Source organism: Alosa pseudoharengus, unplaced genomic scaffold, assembly GCF_046254945.1.
Source record: "Alosa pseudoharengus isolate Yale_2024_CS ecotype anadromous, Long Island Sound unplaced genomic scaffold, YU_APseudo_1.1 YU_APseudo_1.1_scf_1, whole genome shotgun sequence".
Classification (NCBI taxonomy): domain Eukaryota; kingdom Metazoa; phylum Chordata; class Actinopteri; order Clupeiformes; family Clupeidae; genus Alosa; species Alosa pseudoharengus.
The window spans coordinates 31,685,211-31,707,582 of record NW_027468564.1 but is presented as its reverse complement, the minus strand read 5'-3'; the positions used below and the strand labels follow the sequence as shown (position 1 = coordinate 31,707,582).

At 40.2% G+C, this 22,372-nt stretch overlaps 2 protein-coding genes across 14 annotated transcripts in view; both read left to right on the top strand.

Annotated features, from left to right (window-relative positions):
• Positions 1 to 2,450: 2,450 nt before the first annotated feature.
• On the top strand, positions 2,451 to 12,482 carry LOC143125709 (apoptosis-associated speck-like protein containing a CARD). 4 transcript variants are annotated; one of them, XM_076287424.1, is made up of 5 exons: positions 2,451 to 2,601; positions 3,555 to 3,618; positions 8,586 to 8,846; positions 9,131 to 9,165; positions 12,029 to 12,482. In XM_076287424.1, the coding sequence occupies exons 3-5, from the start codon at positions 8,587 to 8,589 to the stop codon at positions 12,286 to 12,288; spliced, it is 555 nt and encodes a 184-aa protein (XP_076143539.1). In that variant the 5' UTR covers positions 2,451 to 2,601; positions 3,555 to 3,618; position 8,586; the 3' UTR covers positions 12,289 to 12,482. The 4 variants fall into 4 exon arrangements, with proteins under 4 accessions (XP_076143539.1, XP_076143524.1, XP_076143530.1 ...); XM_076287409.1 differs by having other exon boundaries at positions 3,555 to 3,641; XM_076287415.1 differs by having other exon boundaries at positions 3,555 to 3,734.
• Positions 12,483 to 15,207: 2,725 nt separating this feature from the next.
• Positions 15,208 to 22,372, top strand: part of LOC143125482 (dynamin-2-like) — a 37,237-nt gene continuing 30,072 nt past the window's right edge. For 8 of the 10 annotated variants that reach the window (XR_012987271.1, XM_076287050.1, XM_076286994.1 and 5 more), the window contains exon 1: positions 15,208 to 15,654. Coding sequence is in view for 9 of the 10 variants with exons in the window: in XM_076287050.1 (XP_076143165.1) it covers positions 15,494 to 15,654 (161 nt within the window). In the remaining variant the exon portion in view is untranslated. The remainder of the gene's footprint in view (positions 15,655 to 22,372) is intronic. The other 2 variants (XM_076287059.1, XM_076287018.1) reach the window with 1 other exon arrangement.

The following is a 22,372-nucleotide window of genomic DNA, read 5'->3' as shown; positions in this document are numbered from 1 at the left end:
CCCTGTGAGCGTGTATTGTGGCAGATTGATTTTATGTTCAAGAGAAGTTAGGTATAAAGGTAACTTTCCCAGTAATGCCTTATAAACAAAAAGGAGGCAGTGCCTTTCTCTCCTATCATAGAGGGAAGACCATCCTACATTTTGGTATAATTTACAGTGATGAGTTTTAAACCCATCTTCAGTTATAAAACGTAGTGAACTGTGATAAACTGCATCAAGTGATTTCAGAGTGGAAGGGGCTGCATGCATATACACAATGTCATTAAAAGCATTACAAATCTCCATTTTCTCATTTACCACTTTAGAATCCAACATAATTTGCTGAGGAAAAGTGGTAGAAGAAACACCTTTAAGTGACTTAATCACTTTCCAGAATTTCGCTGGATTGCTACCACAGACAGATTGTTCAAATAATAGGTAGATTTAGCCCTTTTCACAAGGTAAGTACATGTATTTCTAAGATGTCTGAATGTTTGCCAATCTCCATCTCTACCAGTGGATCTTGCCAATGCCCAAGCTTTGTTTCTTTGGGAAATAATCTCACCTAGATCATGACTAAACCAAGGGTTAGATCTATTTTTTATCCTAAATCTCTTAAAAGGGGCATGTTTATCTGCTAAGGTGTTAAAAATAGTTTGGAAGTATTCCAATGCAAGTTCAGCATCTGGAATAAGATTTAAAGAAGTAAGGTCACTGGCATGTAGATCTTGTAAAAATGCCTGCTCATCAAATCTTTTAAAAGATCTCTTATTTATATACAAAGGCCCTGACCTTTGTCTTCTGCCATCTCTAATGCAGCCCACGGGACAATGATCACTGAAATCCATTGGGAATACACAGCTATGCATATAATTATGAGGCTTATTTGTAAGAATGAGATCTAACAGGGATGAACGACTGGGAATTTTCATATTAGGTCGTGTGGGTTCTGTGACTATTTGGGTAAGATTTAACTCATTACACACATGTTTTAAATCATCAGCTGCTGGAGACATCCAATCTAGGTTAAGGTCCCCTAAAATGACAGCTTCAGCATTAACTAGAGAAGTAAATTGCTCTGAGAGATTATGTAGAGCATCAGGATTGGCAGATGGTGGACGGTAAACGCCCACAATAACCAGAGAACAGCCACCAAGTTTTACGTTAATGGCTAATAAATCAAACTGACCCGGGACAGAGGTGGATACACGTATTGAGAAGCTTAAACTGTTTCTAACATAAATAGCTACTCCACCACCCCGTTTAACTCTATCAGCTCTGCAAATATTGTAACCAAAAAGGGAAATATCTGAGTCATTAACATTGGTATTCAACCAAGTTTCTGAAATGACAATGACGTCAGGGTTGGAGTTATTAACCCACAACTTTAAAATGTCCATCTTTGGCAAAAGGCTCCTAGCATTTATGTGAACAAAACCAAGGCCTTTACGTGTTTTAAAATGTTGTGACAAGTCCGATATAATATATAAATATAATAAATCACCAATAGATTATTTTTTATACAGGATTTTATTCAACTTTAGCAGAGGTGCCAATAATTCTGGAGGGTAGCCTACTGTATGTGTGTATGTATATATATGTATATTTATTAGGGCTGTCAAAATAACTGATTAAATTTGATTAATTAATTTGAGAAAAAATAACTGATTAAAAAAATTAGTGCAGATTAATCGATTCCGTATGACCTTTGCCCCCGTGCCGTTCTAGTCAGTAAAAATTAGACTGTAAAATGAAGGAGAGAGAAGAAAATGTGCTGCCTGGATCATTGATTGGAACATTTACTTTTAAAAAACGGCCTTTTGGTGTTGATAAAAAATAAAGTGTTGAAAATAAAGTCCTCTGCAATGTCTGCAGCAAGGAATGTGCATATCACCGGAGTACAACTCTATAGTCGCACATCAATGCAAAGAAATAAGTGTTGACATTGAGGGGAGTGATCATTTAATTTCATTGTGTCCCCTAGGTTATATCTTTGGCCTGAAATGCCATGTATGTGAAAAAAAAAACTTCTTCCTGAAGCACTTTATTTTGAATTTATTTGAATTTGAAGCACTTTGAATTCATTTCCTCAGCATATTAGGTCATATCATAGATTATTATGGCAATTATTTGAACAGTGAAAATAATAATAAAAGACTTTTTGAACTTTAATGTCACTAATGCTGATTATTCAATGATTCATTTGAATTTAAATATTTAAAATACTTTCACAGCAAACATTATATATGCGATTAATTTAGATTAATTAATCACAGAGTATGTAATTAATTAGATTCATTTTTTTAATCGATTGACAGCCCTAATATTTATGTTTTTCTGTTGTCTTTTATGTCCACCACTGTTTTGGTGAGCTCTCATGTTGTATTTATGTTTATTTATGAATATGCTCTCTCTGCTGGCTGCTTAACAAATTGTCAAAGACACCTGGAACTAGGAAGTCAATAGAGTCAAGATTACTCATTTACATAACCAGTGCAATCACGTCACGTTATTCGGAATTCTTTTTGTTCCTGGACTTCAGTCTTCAGTTGCTTATAGAACTGAACTGAACTGAAACCACAGAAGTCTTCAAAAGGAACCCTACACTGCGGAGTTTACAAAGTGAGTAATTAAATTGAGTTTTACTGCGCTAAAACTAGGCCTAGGCTACTACTGTGATCTAGGCTGCGTATCTATAGGTCGTGTGTTACAGGCTGGTTGACTTGATTAAAAGTAGTATAGGCTTCGAAGGCTTCGTCGTCGGCAGGTCAGACTCAGAGACAATAGAATATGGTTCAATTTTTTTTGTTTAATTCTGCATAGAGATAGCAAGATTGGTTTGCAATCGTTAGGCCAAACACCAGATTTAAGGTAGCCTGTGGATTTGATCTACTATGCCTACTGTGCTGTTACAAGACCTAGTGTCAACTGTAGGCTACACAAACCTGGAACAAAACAGACACAAAGCAGACTAAAGTTAAGCTAAATCATATCAATATATGGGGGGCGATTGTAGCCATGGTAAATGTTCCAACTTAACGTAGCCTAGGCTTATTCGGTTTTCAAAATTGTTTTAATCGTGAAGTGCTAAACGAAAGGTCGTGGAAACATACGCTTAGAAACATAGGCTTAGAAACATAGGCTATCTACAGCCCAGGCTAGCCTACTTTCACTTTCCAATTCCTTACAAAGCTGAACCTATTAACCTGACTCTCGCTAGGCAGAACGAAATTCAGGTCAGGTTAGAAGAACCTATAGCCCCAGATTCGAAATGCATCTGAGTAAAGAATTGATTTAGATTAAGTGTTATTTAGTATAATTTGTATATTAGTATAAGCTATTTAGTATATTCTTTATCTTCTACTGTCCTTATTGCTTAGTTGTGTTTTTTATATTATATACTTTTAATGACTTTTTCTGATGTTAGTGAATGTGTGTGTGTTGTCTGTATGCTACTGAGACCTTGAATTTCCCCTGGGGATCAATACAGTATCTATCTATCTATCTATCTATCTATCTATCTATCTATCTAAAGTTTCGATTTCACTTTAACAATTGCAATTTGATGCCGCCAGGTGGCAGTGTTGACCGCATTTCCGCAGAGCGGAGAGTTGGGACAACTGGCGACAACCAGCAAAAGTAGGCCCAGACACCGAGCTGAAGTTAGTTTGATGTTGGATATTAAACATATTCATTGCGGCGGGCTTCACCGCAGCAGCCTACCTTCTGAATCACCTTCATAGTCTTGTTCTGTAGTGAGTCCTTTTTGTCAATAACTTTGATATCATGTGACCCAGTGACTCCAAACAAATGCAGAATTATAGTTATCCTATATAGGGACTAATCAGACAGATCTCTTTGTATAAGAATTTTGTGCACACTCTATTTTATATTAATATTTTAAAGAAAATCCACATATTTCCTATAACATTCTATGTTTTTCAATATCTATAAGCCATGTGACCTAGTGACTCCAAACCAATGCAGAATACTGTAGTTGTCCTATGGGACTAACCAGACACACCTCTTTTTATGGGCCTTCTATGCACACTCTATTTGATATGAAAATATATATTTTTTAAATTCCATACATTTCCTACACCTAGAACATTCTAGTTTTTTCAATACCTCCCAAGTCATGTGACCCAGTGACTCAAAATCAATGCAAAATAGTTCTGCTATATGAGACTAATAGTACACTATTATTATTATGACTGCCGCACAGCGAAGCCCCACAAGGATGACATATAGTATAATAATACATAAGTAATAGCGCCACTTGATTAAAAATTAAAAAGCAAAAACGAGGCATTGTAATCACAGGTATCTTTGGCTGACAGGTTAAAAACTGCATGGACTTTGAAGTGTAGGATCATTATGAAACCCTCTGAATGCATGCCAAGTTTCGTAGAATTCCATTCATGGGGGACCATCCAAGAAATAAATATATGTGTACATTTAGTGACTGTACACTACGCATGCACACACACATGCACTCATGAACACACACAAACACAAACATAAAGATACATGCACACACATGCAGACACACACACACACACACACACATAAACACACACACACAAACGCACACACACACACACACACACACACACACATAAATACACACACGCATACACACACACACACACACACACTCATACTGTACACACACACACATGTTACGCTTTGTGGTACATATAGTTAAGTTATTTTCTTAAAGGGGAACTTGGCAACTATTTCAACGTAATAAACCCGTTTAGAAATCATTTGGATGGTTAAATGACCTGTTCCGGTGAAAATGGTGACTTTCCCCGCTGCGCCTAGCGTCCCCAGGCGGAAAACCAACCTTGCAACATTGAGACTACCGTCCCGGAGAAGTGAGAAACAAGAAACTCGTTTTAAATCGTGTTTCTTACCTTGTAACATCCACATAGTTCTGCCAAACGTATGCTAACCGTTCGCTAGCTTGTAAACAAATCCATGTGCTTTATCGTTACCTTTTCCCACAGTTTGAAATAGCATAATGCACAATTTCTCCAGCAGAGGGGGAAATCCTGCCAAGTTTCCCTTTAAAAGCTATTCACAAATCTGCAAGAATAACTTTTACCCAGAGTTCCTGTAAATAGCATCTGTTTTACCACAATTTTAGTAATGAAAAAATGACAGCTTGTAAATTAAGAGAAAGGCTCTGTTGCCACTGATTGGGTGTAATGATGTGTGTGTGGGTTTTGTTAGTGTGTGTGTGTGTGTGTGTGTGTGTGTGTGTGTGTGTGTGTGTGTGTGTGTGTGTGTTGTTAGTGTGTTGTTAATTGTGACTAAGTTGTGACTGAACTATTTTTCCAAGGTGTGGTCATATCCAGTTTAGCCAGTCTGTCATCCCCTCAGTAGAATAAGCAATAGAAGTTTAGAGTATGACAGACAGATTCATACTCATGACAGCTTGTATCTCTGTGCACTTCAAAGGCAGAAGAATGCATTCAGAGCACAGGGCCAACATTTGATATTACCGCTAAGAGTACTCCTAAATCACACTGCAAGTTTAAAAAAAAAAAGTATTCTCTTAAAACGTATTCACAAAGCTGTTTAGACCAACTTTTAGTAAGATGAATAAGTTATGACAAAAAAATTACATTCCATTGAAGCCAGAGTCCTTGTAAAGAACAAAACCTGTTTTACCACATGCTAAGGGCTCTATCTTGGCAATCAGAAACAGATGGTCAGAGGCACAAAGTTTATAGACATTAAAGGCATTACAATCCATATTCACTAATTTAATGGCGCGGTATGTGGTCAAACGTCGGGCGCTTGGCGCAAAAGGATTGTTCTTATATTTCTTAATCAGTCATGGGTGTGTTTTGGTTGTAAAATCCTTTAAACCAATGAGAATGACGTCTGTCATTGCCTTTAACAGCAAGCAGCGCAACATCAAACAAGCATCAGTATTTTGTAGTCAGCGGCACATTTGAAGGAATCTGCTTGCACACGCATTGACCGTATGGACTGTACCATATTCCACTACCTTGCTTTATTAAAACCTGTTTGTGACTAGCAGAGTATACCTTCATGCATCTGCACTCATCTATTATTTGAACTCATAGGCAAGGTGAAACTAACTTCACCATGGTCTCGTCAACGACAAAACAGTTCTACTGTACACAAGTTAATTACTTTCACTATTGACTGACAAGGGGCATCGAAAACATAGCCTGAAAAAAGCAACACTTACCCAACTAATGTTCGAATGACTGAATACAAATCTGAAGGATATTTATCCTGCAGAGGAGTTGCTGTTTACATCTCATGACAGTGCATCTTCAACTGTGCTTTATATGCGCCTTTCGCTATAGACCAGGTTTTTCTTGGTCAGTGGCGTAATGATTTTTAGAGGGTGTAAGATCACGATTTTTGGATCATGCGCCAGACCACACCTTATGTCACTAACTTCCACACCCCTGGGCGCAAGGTTTAATAAAAGTGGAGCACATGGCGAAAAATCAACACTTGAGTATAAGCTAAGAATAAGCTTTGTGCCACCTTGCGCCGGGTGCACGATAGGGGCATAAAAGTTTGCCTTTAACTTACACCTAGAAGTCAACATTATTAACCTGTTATTTTAAAACACTGCACTTTGCTCTCAAATAAGAGAAAATAATGTTAAATTGCATTGTGTTCATTGTTGTTTATCCAAACTTTAATGTTTTCTTAAAATACATCTCCTGTTAGCCCTTGTCCCAATAACATATAACATACAGCATGTTTTGCATTCTGGGAAGGCATAAGCCAACCATAGGGTTGCACTCTGTAATAATATCCTCTTCTTTTCTACACTATGTCTGGAGTGAAGCTATATTGTCATTAAGTTTGCTCAGTATTGCTGAAATGTCAGTACTTTTTTGTTACCTAACAGTGGTAATAGTAGTGAATTAGTGTTTGCATCAGTTCCAAAAGTGCTATTATAAGGCCATTTTGCAACATTAACATCTGCTTTACCTACTCTGAGTTCATTCTTGTCACTTGAGGTTAATGATGCTATAGAGACTCTTTGCTCTACACTGGCACCTTGTCTGAATGCAGTATGTCCTCTTTCCATTAGACTCATTCTAAACCTCGTCACCCATGGCTGACAAACAGCATACACTCAGTACGAAAGGAACAGCTGCTGAGAGGAAATGGTGTAAATCCAGATGGAAATGATTTTAGTAACTAACAGTCTTTGCTATCATCTTTTTCATCCACAATTACACTTGCAAAAAAGGCATTCTATCAGAGCTTGAGATTGAGAGTGCCACCGACAGCGAACTTTTTTCTACTTTCAAGTCTCTTCTCAATCCTCCGCCATCAGCTACTTCACTGTCAGCAGATGCTTTGCAACATTTTTCATTGAAAAAGTTGCTAAAATAAGTGCTCAGTTTAATTAACCTATAAGGAGAGCTTTGTGTTCGCCAGTGATTTGCCACCACACTTAACCAATAATTGCAAACGTCCGTGAACTTCTGGTGACAAACCTAATTTGCATATGACATTGCTGCCAAAAGTTAACCACAACTGCACGCAAATTTGCGGCAACTGTTAGTCAGAAACATGAAAATTCTGTAAGGGTATTGATTGTAGTGATATCATTGTTTATTATTCCTATTCTCCTTAATGTAGTCTTGCCAGTTTTTTTAATAGTTCACTTTTACATTTAACTATTGTATTGTTTTTATTTGTATGTCGCTTTGGACAAAAGCGTCTGCCAAATACCATAACCATAACCATGAGGCACCTCAGATGATGATGAGTGATGTTGAGAATGTTGAGTGATGTTGAGTTGTTTCTAGGGATTATTACTACCAGTTCTTTACTGTTAGCCTATTTAACAGGTTAGTATTTTTATGGTATTACAACATTAAATGTCCCATCAACAACAACAATTGGAACATAAACATATCCTAAATGTATGCGGTGGGCTGTTGACTCACTTAGGCATATCTAGTTTATTCTAGTTAACAGTTATTAAGTTTAGTTTGTGATTACATCATCAAGTGTTTGTTTCAGACAGCAGTGAGCTATTGTAGCATAACATGAGTATAACAATGTATGCCTATGGGGACACAGGCACAGTTGAATTTATAATCAAATTATATATTATGATTACGGCCTTGCTGATAGGGCACAATTTGGATAGGCCTATATTATAGTCGTCACCAAGTAAGGAGGGAGAGAGAGAGAGAGAGAGAGAGAGAGAGAGAGAGAGAGAGAGAGAGAATGTATGTCCGTGTGTACTGGTGCCCATCATACCTACGCCAGTGGTTATCTTATTGGGCACAACAATTACTTACTGCATGCTTTAAAAGAGTAGTGATTATAACCCATTAAGGACTAGTCATTGATTATAATCCATTACTGCGTGTTAGTACATGATTATAATCCATTACTTGTTGCATGCTTTAAGGAGATCTGCTTGATTAATAATCCATTACACCTTTCATGGAATGCAGCTAAGAAATCTCCACATGTTCCTCTAGCTGTCCGTCTAAACTCTAAATGGGGAACCAAGTAGTCTAGACTGACCCAAACAATCCTAATCCATCATATTGAAGTGCTCAACCTTTCTTTTATAGCATGGCAGATACCCTTCTCAAGATCCTGCAAGAGCTAGCACCCGAGGTACTGGAACAATTCAAATACTACTTAACCAAGGAGAACAAACCGATTCCTCTTGGGAAGCAGGGTACTACTGTAACTCATCTGGTGCAGAGTATGGAGCTGGCCTATACGGAAGAAGTTTCCCTTGATGTAACTCTAAACATTTTGGAAAAAATGGATTGCACACAACTTGCACAAAAACTTAAGCAAATAATGCAGAATCGACATACCACAAGGTAGGCTTGTGAACTTCACCAAACCATTTATAAAATCTGTGTTACTGTGCAAATAGCCATGTCACTTTTCTAGGACTTTGTTTAAATTTAGATATTTTCACATGGTTGGGTAATAACTAATCACAGGATCCATTTTGGTGTTACTGAAACGAAAACCCTGCAAAGCACTAAAATGTATTCATGCTATGAATTAAAAGGCATAGCTGCCAGACACCTAATCATGGTGGCCTTTGGCAGCACCTGTGTCGTTTTTTTTAACATGCTGTGTTCTCTCTCTGTTTTAGTGTTCCAGGGCCCAGTCCGGATCAGAAGCAGAACAGTAAGCACTCACTCACTCACCCACTCACTCACTCACTCACTCACTCACCCACCCACTCACTCACTCACTCACTCATTCACTTACTCACTCACTCACTCGTTCACCCACTCACTCACTCATTCACTCACACACACACATGCTGAGCCACTAATTCATCAACTTATTCATACACCAGGGGCGTCACTAGACCTTATTCACTGGGGCACGTGCCTTAGTAAAAGTCTCCAGTGCCCCAGTAAAATTCTAGCGCGGCTCTAGCTGGAAACGGCATTCATGAGCGCATCTCCGTGCCTGCTTTAATCATGGCTCGAGTCTGTCACTTACCAGCCAATAATAAAAAAAAAAAACAAGGAATAAAGAAAGGGGCCATAATAGCCAATCAGGAAATAGCACCTCTGTAGCTGGCTAAGATTGAACGCAACAACCAATGAAAATCGTTCACATGATTCTTCCGAGTGTTTCGTTGTACTGCACACACATACACTGTGGATTGTGGAATCACTTTGAGCATAGAGTAAGTCGTCCCCTGTTTAATGTTACAACAAATTCACAACTTGTTTGACAGAAAAAATTACAAGTTGATCGCTGTTAGAGAGTGTTAGGGTAACATAACATAACTAGCATCTGTTTTTCAATGCTTAGCGTCATTGTAGCCTAAATTTAGCAACAGTTTACCAGCTTGTGCTCTCTCCCTCACACACACACGCACACCATGCGTAGGCTGCATGCACACATGCGGACAATTAATAAGGATTTATACGTATACTGTAGAGACTCCTGTAAAAGTAGCCTATACTGTTTGTGAAGCTGTCCTACTGTAAAACTAAACAGCCTTCTGACTATTCAGAGATGGACATCAGAAAATTCTTCCTGAACAGAGGGAGAGGAACAGTGAGGAGGATGAGGGAGGTATGATAATTTTGCCCACATTAACGGTAACATTAACATTTATGCTGGTAATAGCCAGTGCTGTGATTTGATCAATGGTTTAATGGCAAACTTAAATAAGTTTGCTGCATTTGCAAATGTAGCCTATAATAATATACACAGAATCCGAATAGCCATCTGTGTAGATTATTATAGGCTACATTTGCAAATTATCACCAAAAGTCAGTATGAAGGCTTTAGTAGGCTATTTAAGCTACAAAGAACTGCAGTATTGCCAGGATGTATATAGGACCCTTGCCTGGGAGGGAAGTATATCTCACTTTTGACTAAAAATAAGCTTCCCTTGTGTTAGTAGGAAAGCCTATTAAATTAATGCATGTGAGTATAGGCCTACTTATGCCTATGTGTTTGGATGTTGCTGGATAGTGGCTGCTACAACAATTGAGGGAGAGAGTGCTGGAGGAGGAGGAGGAGGAGAAGGTCGAAGAGAGGGAGAAGAGAGGGGAGAAAGAGCACAGGCTGGGCAGTCCAATACCAGGCAGGAGGAGGAGGAGGAGGAGAGACAGGCAAGAAACGGATGAGGACATGATGGGGGCTAGGCGTAAAACTATTCAGAGTATGGAGGAGGATGTCTGTGACCTAGGGGAGATATGTGATGGTCCAAATCAGGCTAGGCATTTATTCATATTGCGCGCACAGTTATTATTATTATTTTTTATGTATTGGGAGTTGGGGGCCTGTGCCCCAGCAAAGCTCTAGGTCTAGAATCGCCCCTGTCATACACACACACACACACAGGGCTTTTCTCAATATGCGTTCTTTTCTATACTTGTGTTCTCATGAACTTGAAAATCGTTATAAAACGTCATCAATCACCGCCGAAGTACTGTTCCAATTCACAAGTTCGCATTTATTCAAGAACGCATAAAATTCCCGGAAGTGTTCTCAAATCGTTGGTTTTATCAAGGATGCATCGGGTGGTGACTTGGTGGCTTGAAGATTCCACAATGCGTTACGTCAGCTCAGCCGTGACACTCACATAAGAGAAATGGCAGCATTGATACATAATAGGCCTACCTATCATAATTGCTGCTACAATCCGATCCATGTATAGGCTATAAACGGTAGGCTACAGGCTTCACAACTAACGTTAATCATAACTCACTTAAACTGCGAACTTCAAACGTTGTTCCCGCCATCGGCAAGTGAATATATTGTTATTAATATTTAATTTTAAAAAAATCAATGAGAAACAAACTTAAACAAGCTGGTGAATTATATATTTTATTGTAAATGTCAGAAATACTGGGTAGTCCAATAGAGCAATAGGTAAATGACTAGACTCCCGAGCTGTTCCGAGAGAAGCTGCCGTTGGCAAGAACGCTGCTGTCTCAAACTGCAAATTGAGCGTCCTGTGTCCTCGCGTTCTCCAGAGTCTGGACTCACGAACTTAACTTTTCAAGTTCGAACTTTCAAGAACGGGAGACCGTTCTTTAGCGTACTTTGTATTGAGAAAAGCCCACACACACACACTGATGTCACTAATTCACCAATTTATTCATTCACTCACACATTCACTCACTCACTCTCTCTCTCTCTCACACACACACACACACACACTGAGTCACTAATTCACCAACTTATTAATTCACTCACACACACACACACACACACACACACACACACACACACACACACTGAGTCACTAATTCACCAACTTATTCATTAACTCACATTCATTCAATCATTCACTCACTCACACGTTCTCCCACTCACTCACTCACTCACACACAGATCACATTATTCATAGTATAGAACATAATTCTATACTTATTACAGGTCCCTATGCATATAAACAATCCTTGACAGTACCATATTACTGTAAGCATAACAATATCTGCATAACTAGACCTAATAATTTCATTTAATTAATTTAAAAACCTTAATTTCATCAATTTCATTACTATATTTGTAGATTTGAACTTCTTCAACAAGTACAAGGCAGACCTGGAGGAACGAATGGACGTCTCTGTAGGCCTACTCAGAGAACTAGAGCGGTGTGGCATTCTCAATGCTCAGGAGAGGGAGATGGTGGCTGTGAAACCCACTTCTGACCAGCGGAACCATGCTCTGATCGTCCATCTCGATCGGAAGGGATTAGTGGCTCAAAATAAGTTTTATGAGATTCTGAAGAAAACCGAACCCTACCTTGTGACAGATCTTGAAAACGCTTAGCTTAGAATAGCAGGACAATTGATACATTTGTTATTTGTAATTTTTTGACAAATGTATTTTCATGCATCTTTTTTTATCCAAATGAATTTGATTAGCCGCAACAGATTTGTATGAATACCTTGCAGCATTTTTAGTTAGGCTATTTGACTGGGCTGTATTGGGGCATGGCATCAAATAAATAAATGTTGCCAATATAGATGGCTCGTGTCTGGTTTTGTTTGCCACAATCTCTGAAATAAATTCCACTGAATGACCCTCACTTCTATATTCAGAAAACTGGAGGTGTGCAGCATACTGACTGTAGAGGAGAGGGAGTTGGTGGAGGTAGAACGGCTTTGTGTCAGTCGGAACTGTGCTCTGATCGTCCTGCTCAGTTGGGGAAGGGAGAGGTTTTATGAGATTCTCAAGCAAAGCAATCGTTTCCTTGTGGATTGGAAGATTTAGAAAGATTATTTGTCATGTCAGGTTAGAGTACATTAGAATAGCAGGAAAAAAGATAAATTTGTTTAATGTTTTATATTTTGTATTTTCCTGTCTCATTGTTATCTAAATGAATGTGATTTGCTGCAATACATCCAGCAGGGGGAATAAGTATTAAACTCATCAACATTTCTTTCAGTAAGTATACTTCCAATGAGGCTATTCGCTCCAGACATTAGTATTAACTCAGTTAATCCACACATATAAAAAGATCCAAACATCCTAACGTCCATAAGTAGAGATATGTGTAATTCGTAATTCTTTAATTTGGTTGAATTTCATCAAATATATAACTTATTCCAGGAAGGCTTATGTAAGCTTTCGTTTTCCACAATGTCTTTTTTTCTTGACTTTGCAAATGTTTAACTTTTCCATTACGTGTTACATTATCAGGGTGGACATCTGTAATAGGTGTGGGAGGCAGCAGCTCCAGTATCTGCTATAATACTTCAAAAAATAATAGAACATTAAGACCAAAAGGTCTGACAATTGTGAGGGATGAATGGCACTTTCCGGTTATATTTACCCTGGTATGAATTTTGACTAGACTTGATTGATTGATTGATTGATTGATTGAGTAGACGAATATGAATAGCCGTGCAGGCAGCTGTGGCCTACTTGAGGCAGCAGTGGCCTACTGGTTAGCGCTTCGGACCTGTAACCGCAGTGTTGCCGGTTGGAACCCCGACCAGTAGGCACGGCTGAAGTGCCCTTGAGCAAGGCACCTAACCCCTCACTGCTCCCCGAGCGCCGCTGTTGTTGCAGGCAGCTCACTGCGCCGGGATTAGTGTGTGCTTCACCTCACTGTGTGTTCACTGTGTGCTGAGTGTGTTTCACTAATTCACGGATTGGGATAAATGCAGAGACCAAATTTTCCTCACGGGATCAAAAGAGTATATATACTTATACTTATAATACTTTATTATCCACAGATGTGAATTTTTTTCTACAAGGGAGACAGGACAATCAACAGGACACAACAGTACATAGCTAAGATGGCAAGACAGGCAATACAGACAATTCATTTCATGTAAAAAGACATTACAACGTTGCTTCTACAAGAAGTAAAAAAAATAAAATAAATAAGAAGATAAATATAGCCTACTAAAAATGTTTGCTGTGCATAGAACCTGCCACCCAGAATTCTATCTCGCCCTACATTCCATTCTTATGTAAAGTTTCTAGTGTGTGTGTGTAGTGTTATTTAGTACCTTCACAGCATTGGGGACAAAGGATTTCTTCAAGATGTTTCTGTCTGCTGTTGGTACTCTAAAACGCCTCCCTGAGGGTAGGAGTTCAAATTCGCTGTGTAGAGGGTGGGAGGGGTCACTAATAATTTTCTCAGTTTTGTTTGTAATGCGCTCCTTGTAAATACTGCTAAAGTGCCTTTGTGGCTTCCCTATAATTTTTGAGGCCATGCCCACTATTCTCTGTAGTTTGTTCCTCCTTTGGATGTTTAGGTTACTATACCACATAATCATGATAAAAGATAAGACACTTTCCACTAAGCTTTCATATACCGTTTCTAGGATTTTTTGATTTACTCCAAAGTTATTGAGCTTTCTTAGCAAGTAGAGCCGTTGAGAGCACCTCTTAAAAATGAAATCAGTGTTTTCCTTAAAAGTAAGTTTACCATCAATATATGTACCGAGATTAACTGTTTCTACTGTCTGTCCCTTGATCATTATTGGCTGTACCTTCTCTATCTTATTTTGAACGACAAGCTCATTTGTCTTACTGGCATTTATTTCCAAGAAATTTTAGATTAGTTGACGTTGATTTGCATTTCATGCGAGTGACGCTAGATGGCAGCGTTGACCTGGAAATTTCATTGGACCTGACACAAAGAGCGGGACAAAAAAGAGCTGAGCTGTTACAGTAATAAGCGACATATCACCACAATAAATCATTTTTCTGCCTCGTGTTCGTATTTCCATCACTAAGTCCTTACTTGGAAGCGGTGAATTGTAGGCCTAACTAACTGTAGTGTAGACATTGAACTTTTGCTACTCTGACGTGTGTCTATAAGGTTAAATCTTAAACTTTGTACAAATAAATTACCTAAGCTAAATAAAATAATAATAGCCTAATAATAATAATAATAATAATAATAATAATAATAATAATAAACGAGTCTACACAAATTTACTGAAAAGTAGAAATTAAGACAGGAACCACAGACCTATAGGGTTTGATGCCAATTGTGTCTTGTGGAAAAATAACTGTCCACTAACAACTTGCACATTTCCGCGTTACGGGTTTTTGGTCTTTGCGAGGAAACGCCTTCAAGGCCGTTCTTCCTTTGACCCGCCTTTTCACTGTAGAAACTACTTTCCAATTACAACGCGAGGTGTGTTGACAGGCAATGTATGTAACCAATAGAATCGTCCAGCAAAAAAACATCGCGAGTGTGATCACTATCATACACCGGAGGTTCGGGGTCTTCTGACCGGATAGCATAAGTTTTTTATTATTCAGCCGAGTTCTACCCTCTTTTTGTTGGCCGCTGAATTGTGTGGTCTAGCTAACTGTTCTTTGCGTCGTCTTGCATTTATTCAAGTCATCTTTGACCAAACTGTGACAGAACAGCCTCCGAAGCACAAGAGTTTTTTGAACGGTATAGCCTCATTTCTGCTCTCCCAGCGCAATTAAGCACTTGGATAGGCTACTCCGCCTTACCCAGTGAACGTTTCGGTGAGTGCCACCGTGTCGCCGCGGGATAGCCATGGGGAACCGGGGAATGGAGGATCTCATTCCCCTTGTCAATAAACTTCAAGATGCCTTCAGCTCAATCGGACAGAGTTGCAACTTGGACCTCCCTCAGATTGCTGTGGTCGGTGGACAAAGCGCAGGCAAAAGCTCTGTGTTGGAGAATTTCGTGGGAAGGTAGGCTAAGTCAAAGCCTTCAACGCACTGTTTTTAACCCCCCCCCCCCCCCCATACACTGAGAGACTATGGGATTCGAAGATCCAGTGGAATAGCAAGCCACGGGCAGTAGATCTCGCAGTTCTCACAAACCTATCGTTTCGTTCTTGTGCTGAATCTTGTTTTCCACGCGTATTACGGAAAATACGCGCAACCAGTGGCTGGGGGTAAAGACCGCAGTTGTTGGCAGACTGTAAACATAATTTGCCACAGTGGCCTGACCTGCACTTTTTTCTTCACTTTGAGACTGTATGAAAACAGGATATGATTGTTGAGGTTTTTGGTGAGACGCATCGGAAGTAGCCTAGGCTATACACAGGGTCCCACTTGGAAAAAAAAAACAAGATACTCTTGGATAGCCTACTATTTGGGCCTAAAGCTAGCAGAGCTGCAGGCCAATTTGATTAAAATGTTTCGGCTGTCATGAAGGGTCAACCCTTCTCTGCTATATGTTGTAGCGTGTAGACTTTTTCTTAGTCTGTCTAAGGCACTCTTTGTAAACAAAACTTGGGGCATTCGTCGAAATAGAAATGACGTTATTTGAGCTCTTTCTGTGGTGGCGTTCTCTTGGAAAGGAAATAAAAGTCTTGACGTTTCAGCGTTTTCATCTGGAAAGTATAACTCACCAATGTAGCCATTTGTGCTATTTGGTTTCTCTCTCTCTCTCTCTCTCTCTCTCTCTCTCTCTCTCTCTCTCTCTCTCTCTCTCTCTCAATTAGACGCTGTTATCATGATTAATGAATCCAACGACCTGAGACAAAGGGTCTGTTTTAGTGCTTAAGATGGGAAGGGTGACCCTGACAACGCAGAGGGTGTAGGAAGTCCCGCACCGTTGTCTCACCTCACTGCCCTCCACTGTAACACACACACTCACGCACACACACACACACTCTCACACACACACACACACACACACACACACACACACACACTCACACACACACACACACACACACACTTTTTCTTTATTTTGATAGGGCCGAATCCAGATGTTACTGTTAAATTTTTTCATATAGTAGCAACTTAGCAAGGTATCAATCAATAATATGCACAAGAAGGAGAAGGTGGCATCTACGTTTTCAGATGAAGTGACTACCACACACTAACATTCACACCCACACTCTCTCTCTCTCTCTCTCTCTCTCTCTCTCACACACACACACTGACACACACAAACACATTCTCTCTCTCTCTCACACACACACACTGACACACAAACACATTCTCTCTCTCTCTCACACACACACACTGACACACACAAACACATTCTCTCTCTCTCTCTCTCACACACACACACTGACACACACAAACACATTCTCTCTCTCTCTCTCTCTCACACACACACACACACACACTGACACACACAAACACATTCTCTCTCTCTCACACACACACACACACACACACTGACACACACAAACACATTCACTCTCTCTCTCTCTCACACACACACACACACACACTGACACACACAAACACATTCACTCTCTCTCTCTCTCTCACACACACACACACACACACACTGATGATGCCGTGGTGGAGAGGCCACTACTGAGGTCAGGCCTGTCGTGATGGGATGATGTCATTCCGAGGATGTTCTGTGGGCTTGCTGTGAGTGCGTCTCTGTTTGGCTGGGTGAGTGAGTGGGTGGGTATGTGGGTCTGTCTGTGTCGGTGTGCATGTTGGCATGAGAGAAGGAGGGGGGGGGGGTTCCAGAATGTAATGGGTGTTTTAGAACTGAAGTAAATTGTGTGTTAGTGACTCGCAGAGCAGTGTGTGTGGAAGAAATTTGTTAGGGGGTGAGGCGGTGGTGTAATGGGGATGTTTGTGTCCTGTTCACAGAATGTTTCTGATTGTCTGGGAGACTGCAAATCTGGCTATCTCTCTCTCTCTCTCTCTCTCTCTCTCTCTCTCTCTCTCTCTCTCTCTCTCTCTCTCTCTCTCTCTCTCTCTCTCTCTCTCTCTCTCTCTCTCTCTCTCTCTCTCTCTCTCTCTCTCTCTCTCTCTCTCTCTCTGTGTGTGTGTGTGTGTGTGTGTGTCTGTCTGTGTGTGAAATTCAGTGGTGAATCAGTCCTGCTGAGTTGGCTTTCTGACTTCCAGTAAGGAGATGCAAAAACCAAATTCCTGTTGAGGGAAAGTGTGTGAGTGTGAGTGAGAGAGAGAGAGAGAGAAGAATACCTATTGAGCTTCATCCACAAAACCCATCTTGTGAAAGACATAAAGTTCTGTGTCTCTCGGTGTGTGCATGTGTACGCACCGTATAGCCATGGCAAAGAACAAACTGAGAGAGACCATATTTCTGAGTTCATTGCAGTGTTTTATGACGTGTGCCTTCACACATAATACACAAGAGTACCTTTGTACACACTATGTGGGATTGTATGTGTGTTTGTGTGTTTGTGCGTGCGTGCGTGCGTGCATGCGTGTGTGTGTGTGTTTTTATGTGTTGTGTTTGCGTGTGTGAACCTTGTTCGATACCACACCTTTGTATGTGTAGTATGAATAAGCTCTCTTTCCACTCCACTAGCCGTTTATGTGTCCCTGTGTAGGCCTGTCACAACGATGTATTTTGTCTCAGAAAGTATTGCGATAAACAATATTATTGTCACAGGTTAATGTTACTATAACCGCACAATAATACAACTTCAAAGCCTCTCTCACCTGAAACGGCAGTGTTTTTGTTTTTTAACACTGTGATTGGGTAATACAGCTTACACTGCTTAAAGAGGTATCAGCAACAGCAAAAGGAGTAATATGCAAGACATATTATATGACATGTCATGACATGACCTAAATAACTGCAAGACAGGCCTTTAGGTTAAGTTAGACGTAGTACTCGGTGACCTCGAGAAAGGAAGATCTATAGGAAAATTTCTCCTTTAAGTTAGACGCTGCTATATCTTAGGACATCTTTTCGACCGCAAATCTGTAACAGATATGATGAAGACCAGTGACAATGACGTAAATACAATGGTCGGGCGATATCGAGGGCGGCAAAAGTTATTGTCAATATTTTCATATATTTTATAAGTCGATAATGTAAATATTGTGACCTATCCCCATCACTCACAATTACTTCACCTTCTGTCACATACTTTATCCAAACAGTTACAAGTCAAGATATCCCATATTTATTTAATGTGTACTCTAGCCTATCTGTTATCTCTCCCTATTGAGCACACTGCATTTTATAATCATCATTAACAGTCTGTTCTGTGGCCCTGTGTAGTAGTGATTAGCACCAAGGATGTCATCACTTTGCCACTATGGTGTAACCACATTTCCATGTTCTGTGAAATTGAGAGAATATTCTGAAATGGAATGTGAGTCATCGCCTTTGTTCTGCTTGAATTCCTAAGCAGTAATTATGAAATAGTCTTATCAGTCATAGTGTCTGGAATCTGGTGTTATGTAGAACTAGTGCTATTTGAACATTGTCAGTGGTGAAAAATAGAGTTTGTTTTTGATGTTTGTCTTTGCCCTTTGCACTTGCATTGTAATACAGTTTGGTGTTAAAACAACTGTCTTGCTCAAAACTGCAGCAATTAACGTTATTATGCTCTCAAACAACTGTTTGAACCTGTTAGCTTTTGGAAATAGACCCTAGGTTGTTTTTGCGCATCAGAACATCCCTTTAAGACATCAGCAGTTGTATGACACATGAGAATGCATAACTCCTTGAGATGTTTTATGAACAAATTGAAAGGATTATGAATGCAGGCAAGGTAGAAATTAACTTTCTTTTCTTTCGATGTTCTATGTATTGGCTTTTTGCTATTTGCTCTTTGCTATTTGCTTTTTTACATGCAATCAGAAATGTGACTTATGCTTTTACCCTATACATGCAGTCAGAAATGTGACAACACTGAGTGTCGGTACTAGTCTAAATCGATCCCTTGCAACTGCTGACCAGTGTTAGTTAGTGGCTTGCAGCCTGGCTAAAGCTATGCTAGCCAAGGCAGTAATGTGATAAGCCTTGCGGCCAGCCGTGCTAAGACTGTGAGCTGGTGATAGCCATCAGTGTAAAGTACTTGGCCAGCCACTGTGTGTGTGTACTTATATCTACTGTGTGTGTGTGTGTGTGTGTGTGTGTGTGTGTGTGTGTGAGTGACACTTTTGCATTATAAATGAAGGAATTATAAATTAATGCATGTCTAGAAGGCCCTTGCCCAACATCTAAATTAAGGCCAGTGTGTGTCTGCGTCTTTCTGTGTATGAGTATCTGTGTGTGTGTGTGTGAATCTGTATTCATCTGTGTGTGTGTGTGTGTGTGTGTGTGTGTGTGTGTATCTGTGTGTGTGTATATCTGTGTGTATGTATCTCTGTGTGTGTGTGTGTGTGTATCTGTCTGTATGTATCTGTGTGTTTATGTATCTGTGTGTGTGTGTGTGTGTATCTGTGTGTTTATGTACTGTATCTGTGTGTGTGTGTATCTGTCTGTCTGTGTGTGTGTGTGTGCGTGTATCTGTCTGTGTGTGTGTGTATCTGTCTGTGTGTGTGTGTGTGTGTGTGTGTGTGTGTGTGTGTGTGTGTGTGTGTGTGTGTGCGTATCTGTGTGTGTGCGTATCTGTGTGTGCGTATCTGTGTGTGTGCGCATCTGTGTGTGTGTATCTGTGTGTGTGTATCTGTCTGTATGTATCTTGTGTGTTTATGTAATTGTGTGTTTATGTATCTGTGTGTGTGTGTGCTCACAGTGCTCACACTCACCCCTCAGTGGTCAAGACCCTCTCACTCTGAGCCGTGTGGCTTCTACCGTCTCCCTAATCAGACTCCTCAGTTCTACCGTCTCACTAATCAGACGCAGAGTGGCTTCTACCGTCTCACTAATCAGACTCTTTAGTTCTATCGTCTCCCTAATCAGACTCCTCAGTTCTACCGTCTCCCTAATCAGACTCCTCAGTTCTACCGTCTCCCTAATCAGACTCCTCAGAGTGGCTTTTATCGTCTCCCTAATCAGACTCCTCAGTTCTACCGTCTCCCTAATTAGACTCCTCAGTTCTACCGTCTCCCTAATCAGACTCCTCAGTTCTACCGTCTCCCTAATTAGACTCCTCAGTTCTACCGTCTCCCTAATCAGACTCCTCAGTTCTACCGTCTCCCTAATCAGACTCCTCAGAGTGGCTTTTATCGTCTCCCTAATCAGACTCCTCAGTTCTACCGTCTCCCTAATTAGACTCCTCAGTTCTACCGTCTCCCTAATCAGACTCCTCAGTTCTACCGTCTCACTAATCAGACTCCTCAGAGTGGCTTCTATCGTCTCCCTAATCAGACTCCTCAGTTCTATTGTCTCCCTAATCAGACTCCTCAGTTCTATCGTCTCCCTAATCGGCCCCCTCAGAGAGGCGACGGGTCCTGATGGGTCAGAATGATCCTGTGGAGTCACGTACCCATCAGGCCTGCTGTGCAGAGGTTTTGAGACAGAGGCACATTTGATACAGTGCTGTGAATCAAGGAGGATGCTTTTCAAAATGGCAAGAAGTTCATTTTTTATTATTTATCACCCCATCTCGCAGATCAATCGACCCTACAAGCATTACACCGTTGAATAAGCAAGGAAGTCCTGTTGTGTGTGTGTGGTTGTCCCGTTGTGTGTGGTTGTCCCATTGTGTGTGGTTGTCCTGAGTGTGTGGTTTTCCCGAGTATGTGGTTTTCCCGAGTATGTGGTTGTCCTGTTGTGTGTGGTTGTCCCGTTGTGTGTGGTTGTCCTGAGTGTGTGGTTGTGCTGTTGTGTGTGGTTGTCCTGTTGTGTGTGGTTGTCCTGAGTGTGTTGTTGTCCTGTTGTGTCTATCTGATGAGCTGTATGGTGCAAGATGAATTTCTAAAAGGATCAACAAAACATCTCTCTATCTAACATGATAATAAATTGACTGAATATTAGATTAGGGAAAATGTGTTTGGACATGATGTTTTATTTGTTTTATGTTTTTGCATAAGACCTTTGCACAGCACTATATGCATGTAAATGACATCCTATTGCATAAAAGCATGTTTGGACGGGTTACTGACTAAACATTTGCACATTTACTGTATACTGTTCAGTTTAAGAAAGCATGGTCTAGTCATACTGTTCAGTTTAAGAAAGCATGGTCTAGTCATACCGTTCAGTTTAAGAAAGCATGGTCTAGTCATACCGTTCAGTTTAAGAAAGCATGGTCTAGTCATACCGTTCAGTTTAAGAAAGCATGGTCTAGTCATACTGTTCAGTTTAAGAAAGCATGGTCTAGTCATACTGTTCAGTTTAAGAAAGCATGGTCTAGTCATACTGTTCAGTTTAAGAAAGCATGGTCTAGTCATACTGTTCAGTTTAAGAAAGCATGGTCTAGTCATACCGTTCAGTTTAAGAAAGCATGGTCTAGTCATACTGTTCAGTTTAAGAAAGCATGGTCTAGTCATACCGTTCAGTTCACTCACATCTTGCGAACCCGACTGAATATGGAGTCTGAAACTAACGGACAGTGCTAATGCTAACAGAAGCTAGTAAATGTGTGTAATTTGGAAATATAAAAAAAAGACAAGCGATGACAAGTGTGTGTTATTCCAAGACTCAAAAGGGCCTGCCCGAAGGAGAATTCTTTTAAAACTTAAACCTGAACAGTCCAACCAGTAGACTAGGCCAATTAGGGTACTTACGATATGTCCAGGCGTCAGTCCTGCTGAGAGCTGAAGACAGAAAGAGTTG

What these genes read in the sequence shown, in the direction of transcription:
- LOC143125709 (XM_076287430.1), top strand. Translation starts at nt 8,587, where the DNA reads ATGGCAGATACCCTTCTCAAGATCCTGCAAGAGCTAGCACCCGAGGTA. An exon ending in CAGAATCGACATACCACAAG is followed by an intron (nt 8,847 to 9,130) that starts GTAGGCTTGTGA and finishes TCTCTGTTTTAG; the next exon opens with TGTTCCAGGGCCCAGTCCGG. An exon ending in TCCGGATCAGAAGCAGAACA is followed by an intron (nt 9,166 to 12,028) that starts GTAAGCACTCAC and finishes CTATATTTGTAG; the next exon opens with ATTTGAACTTCTTCAACAAG.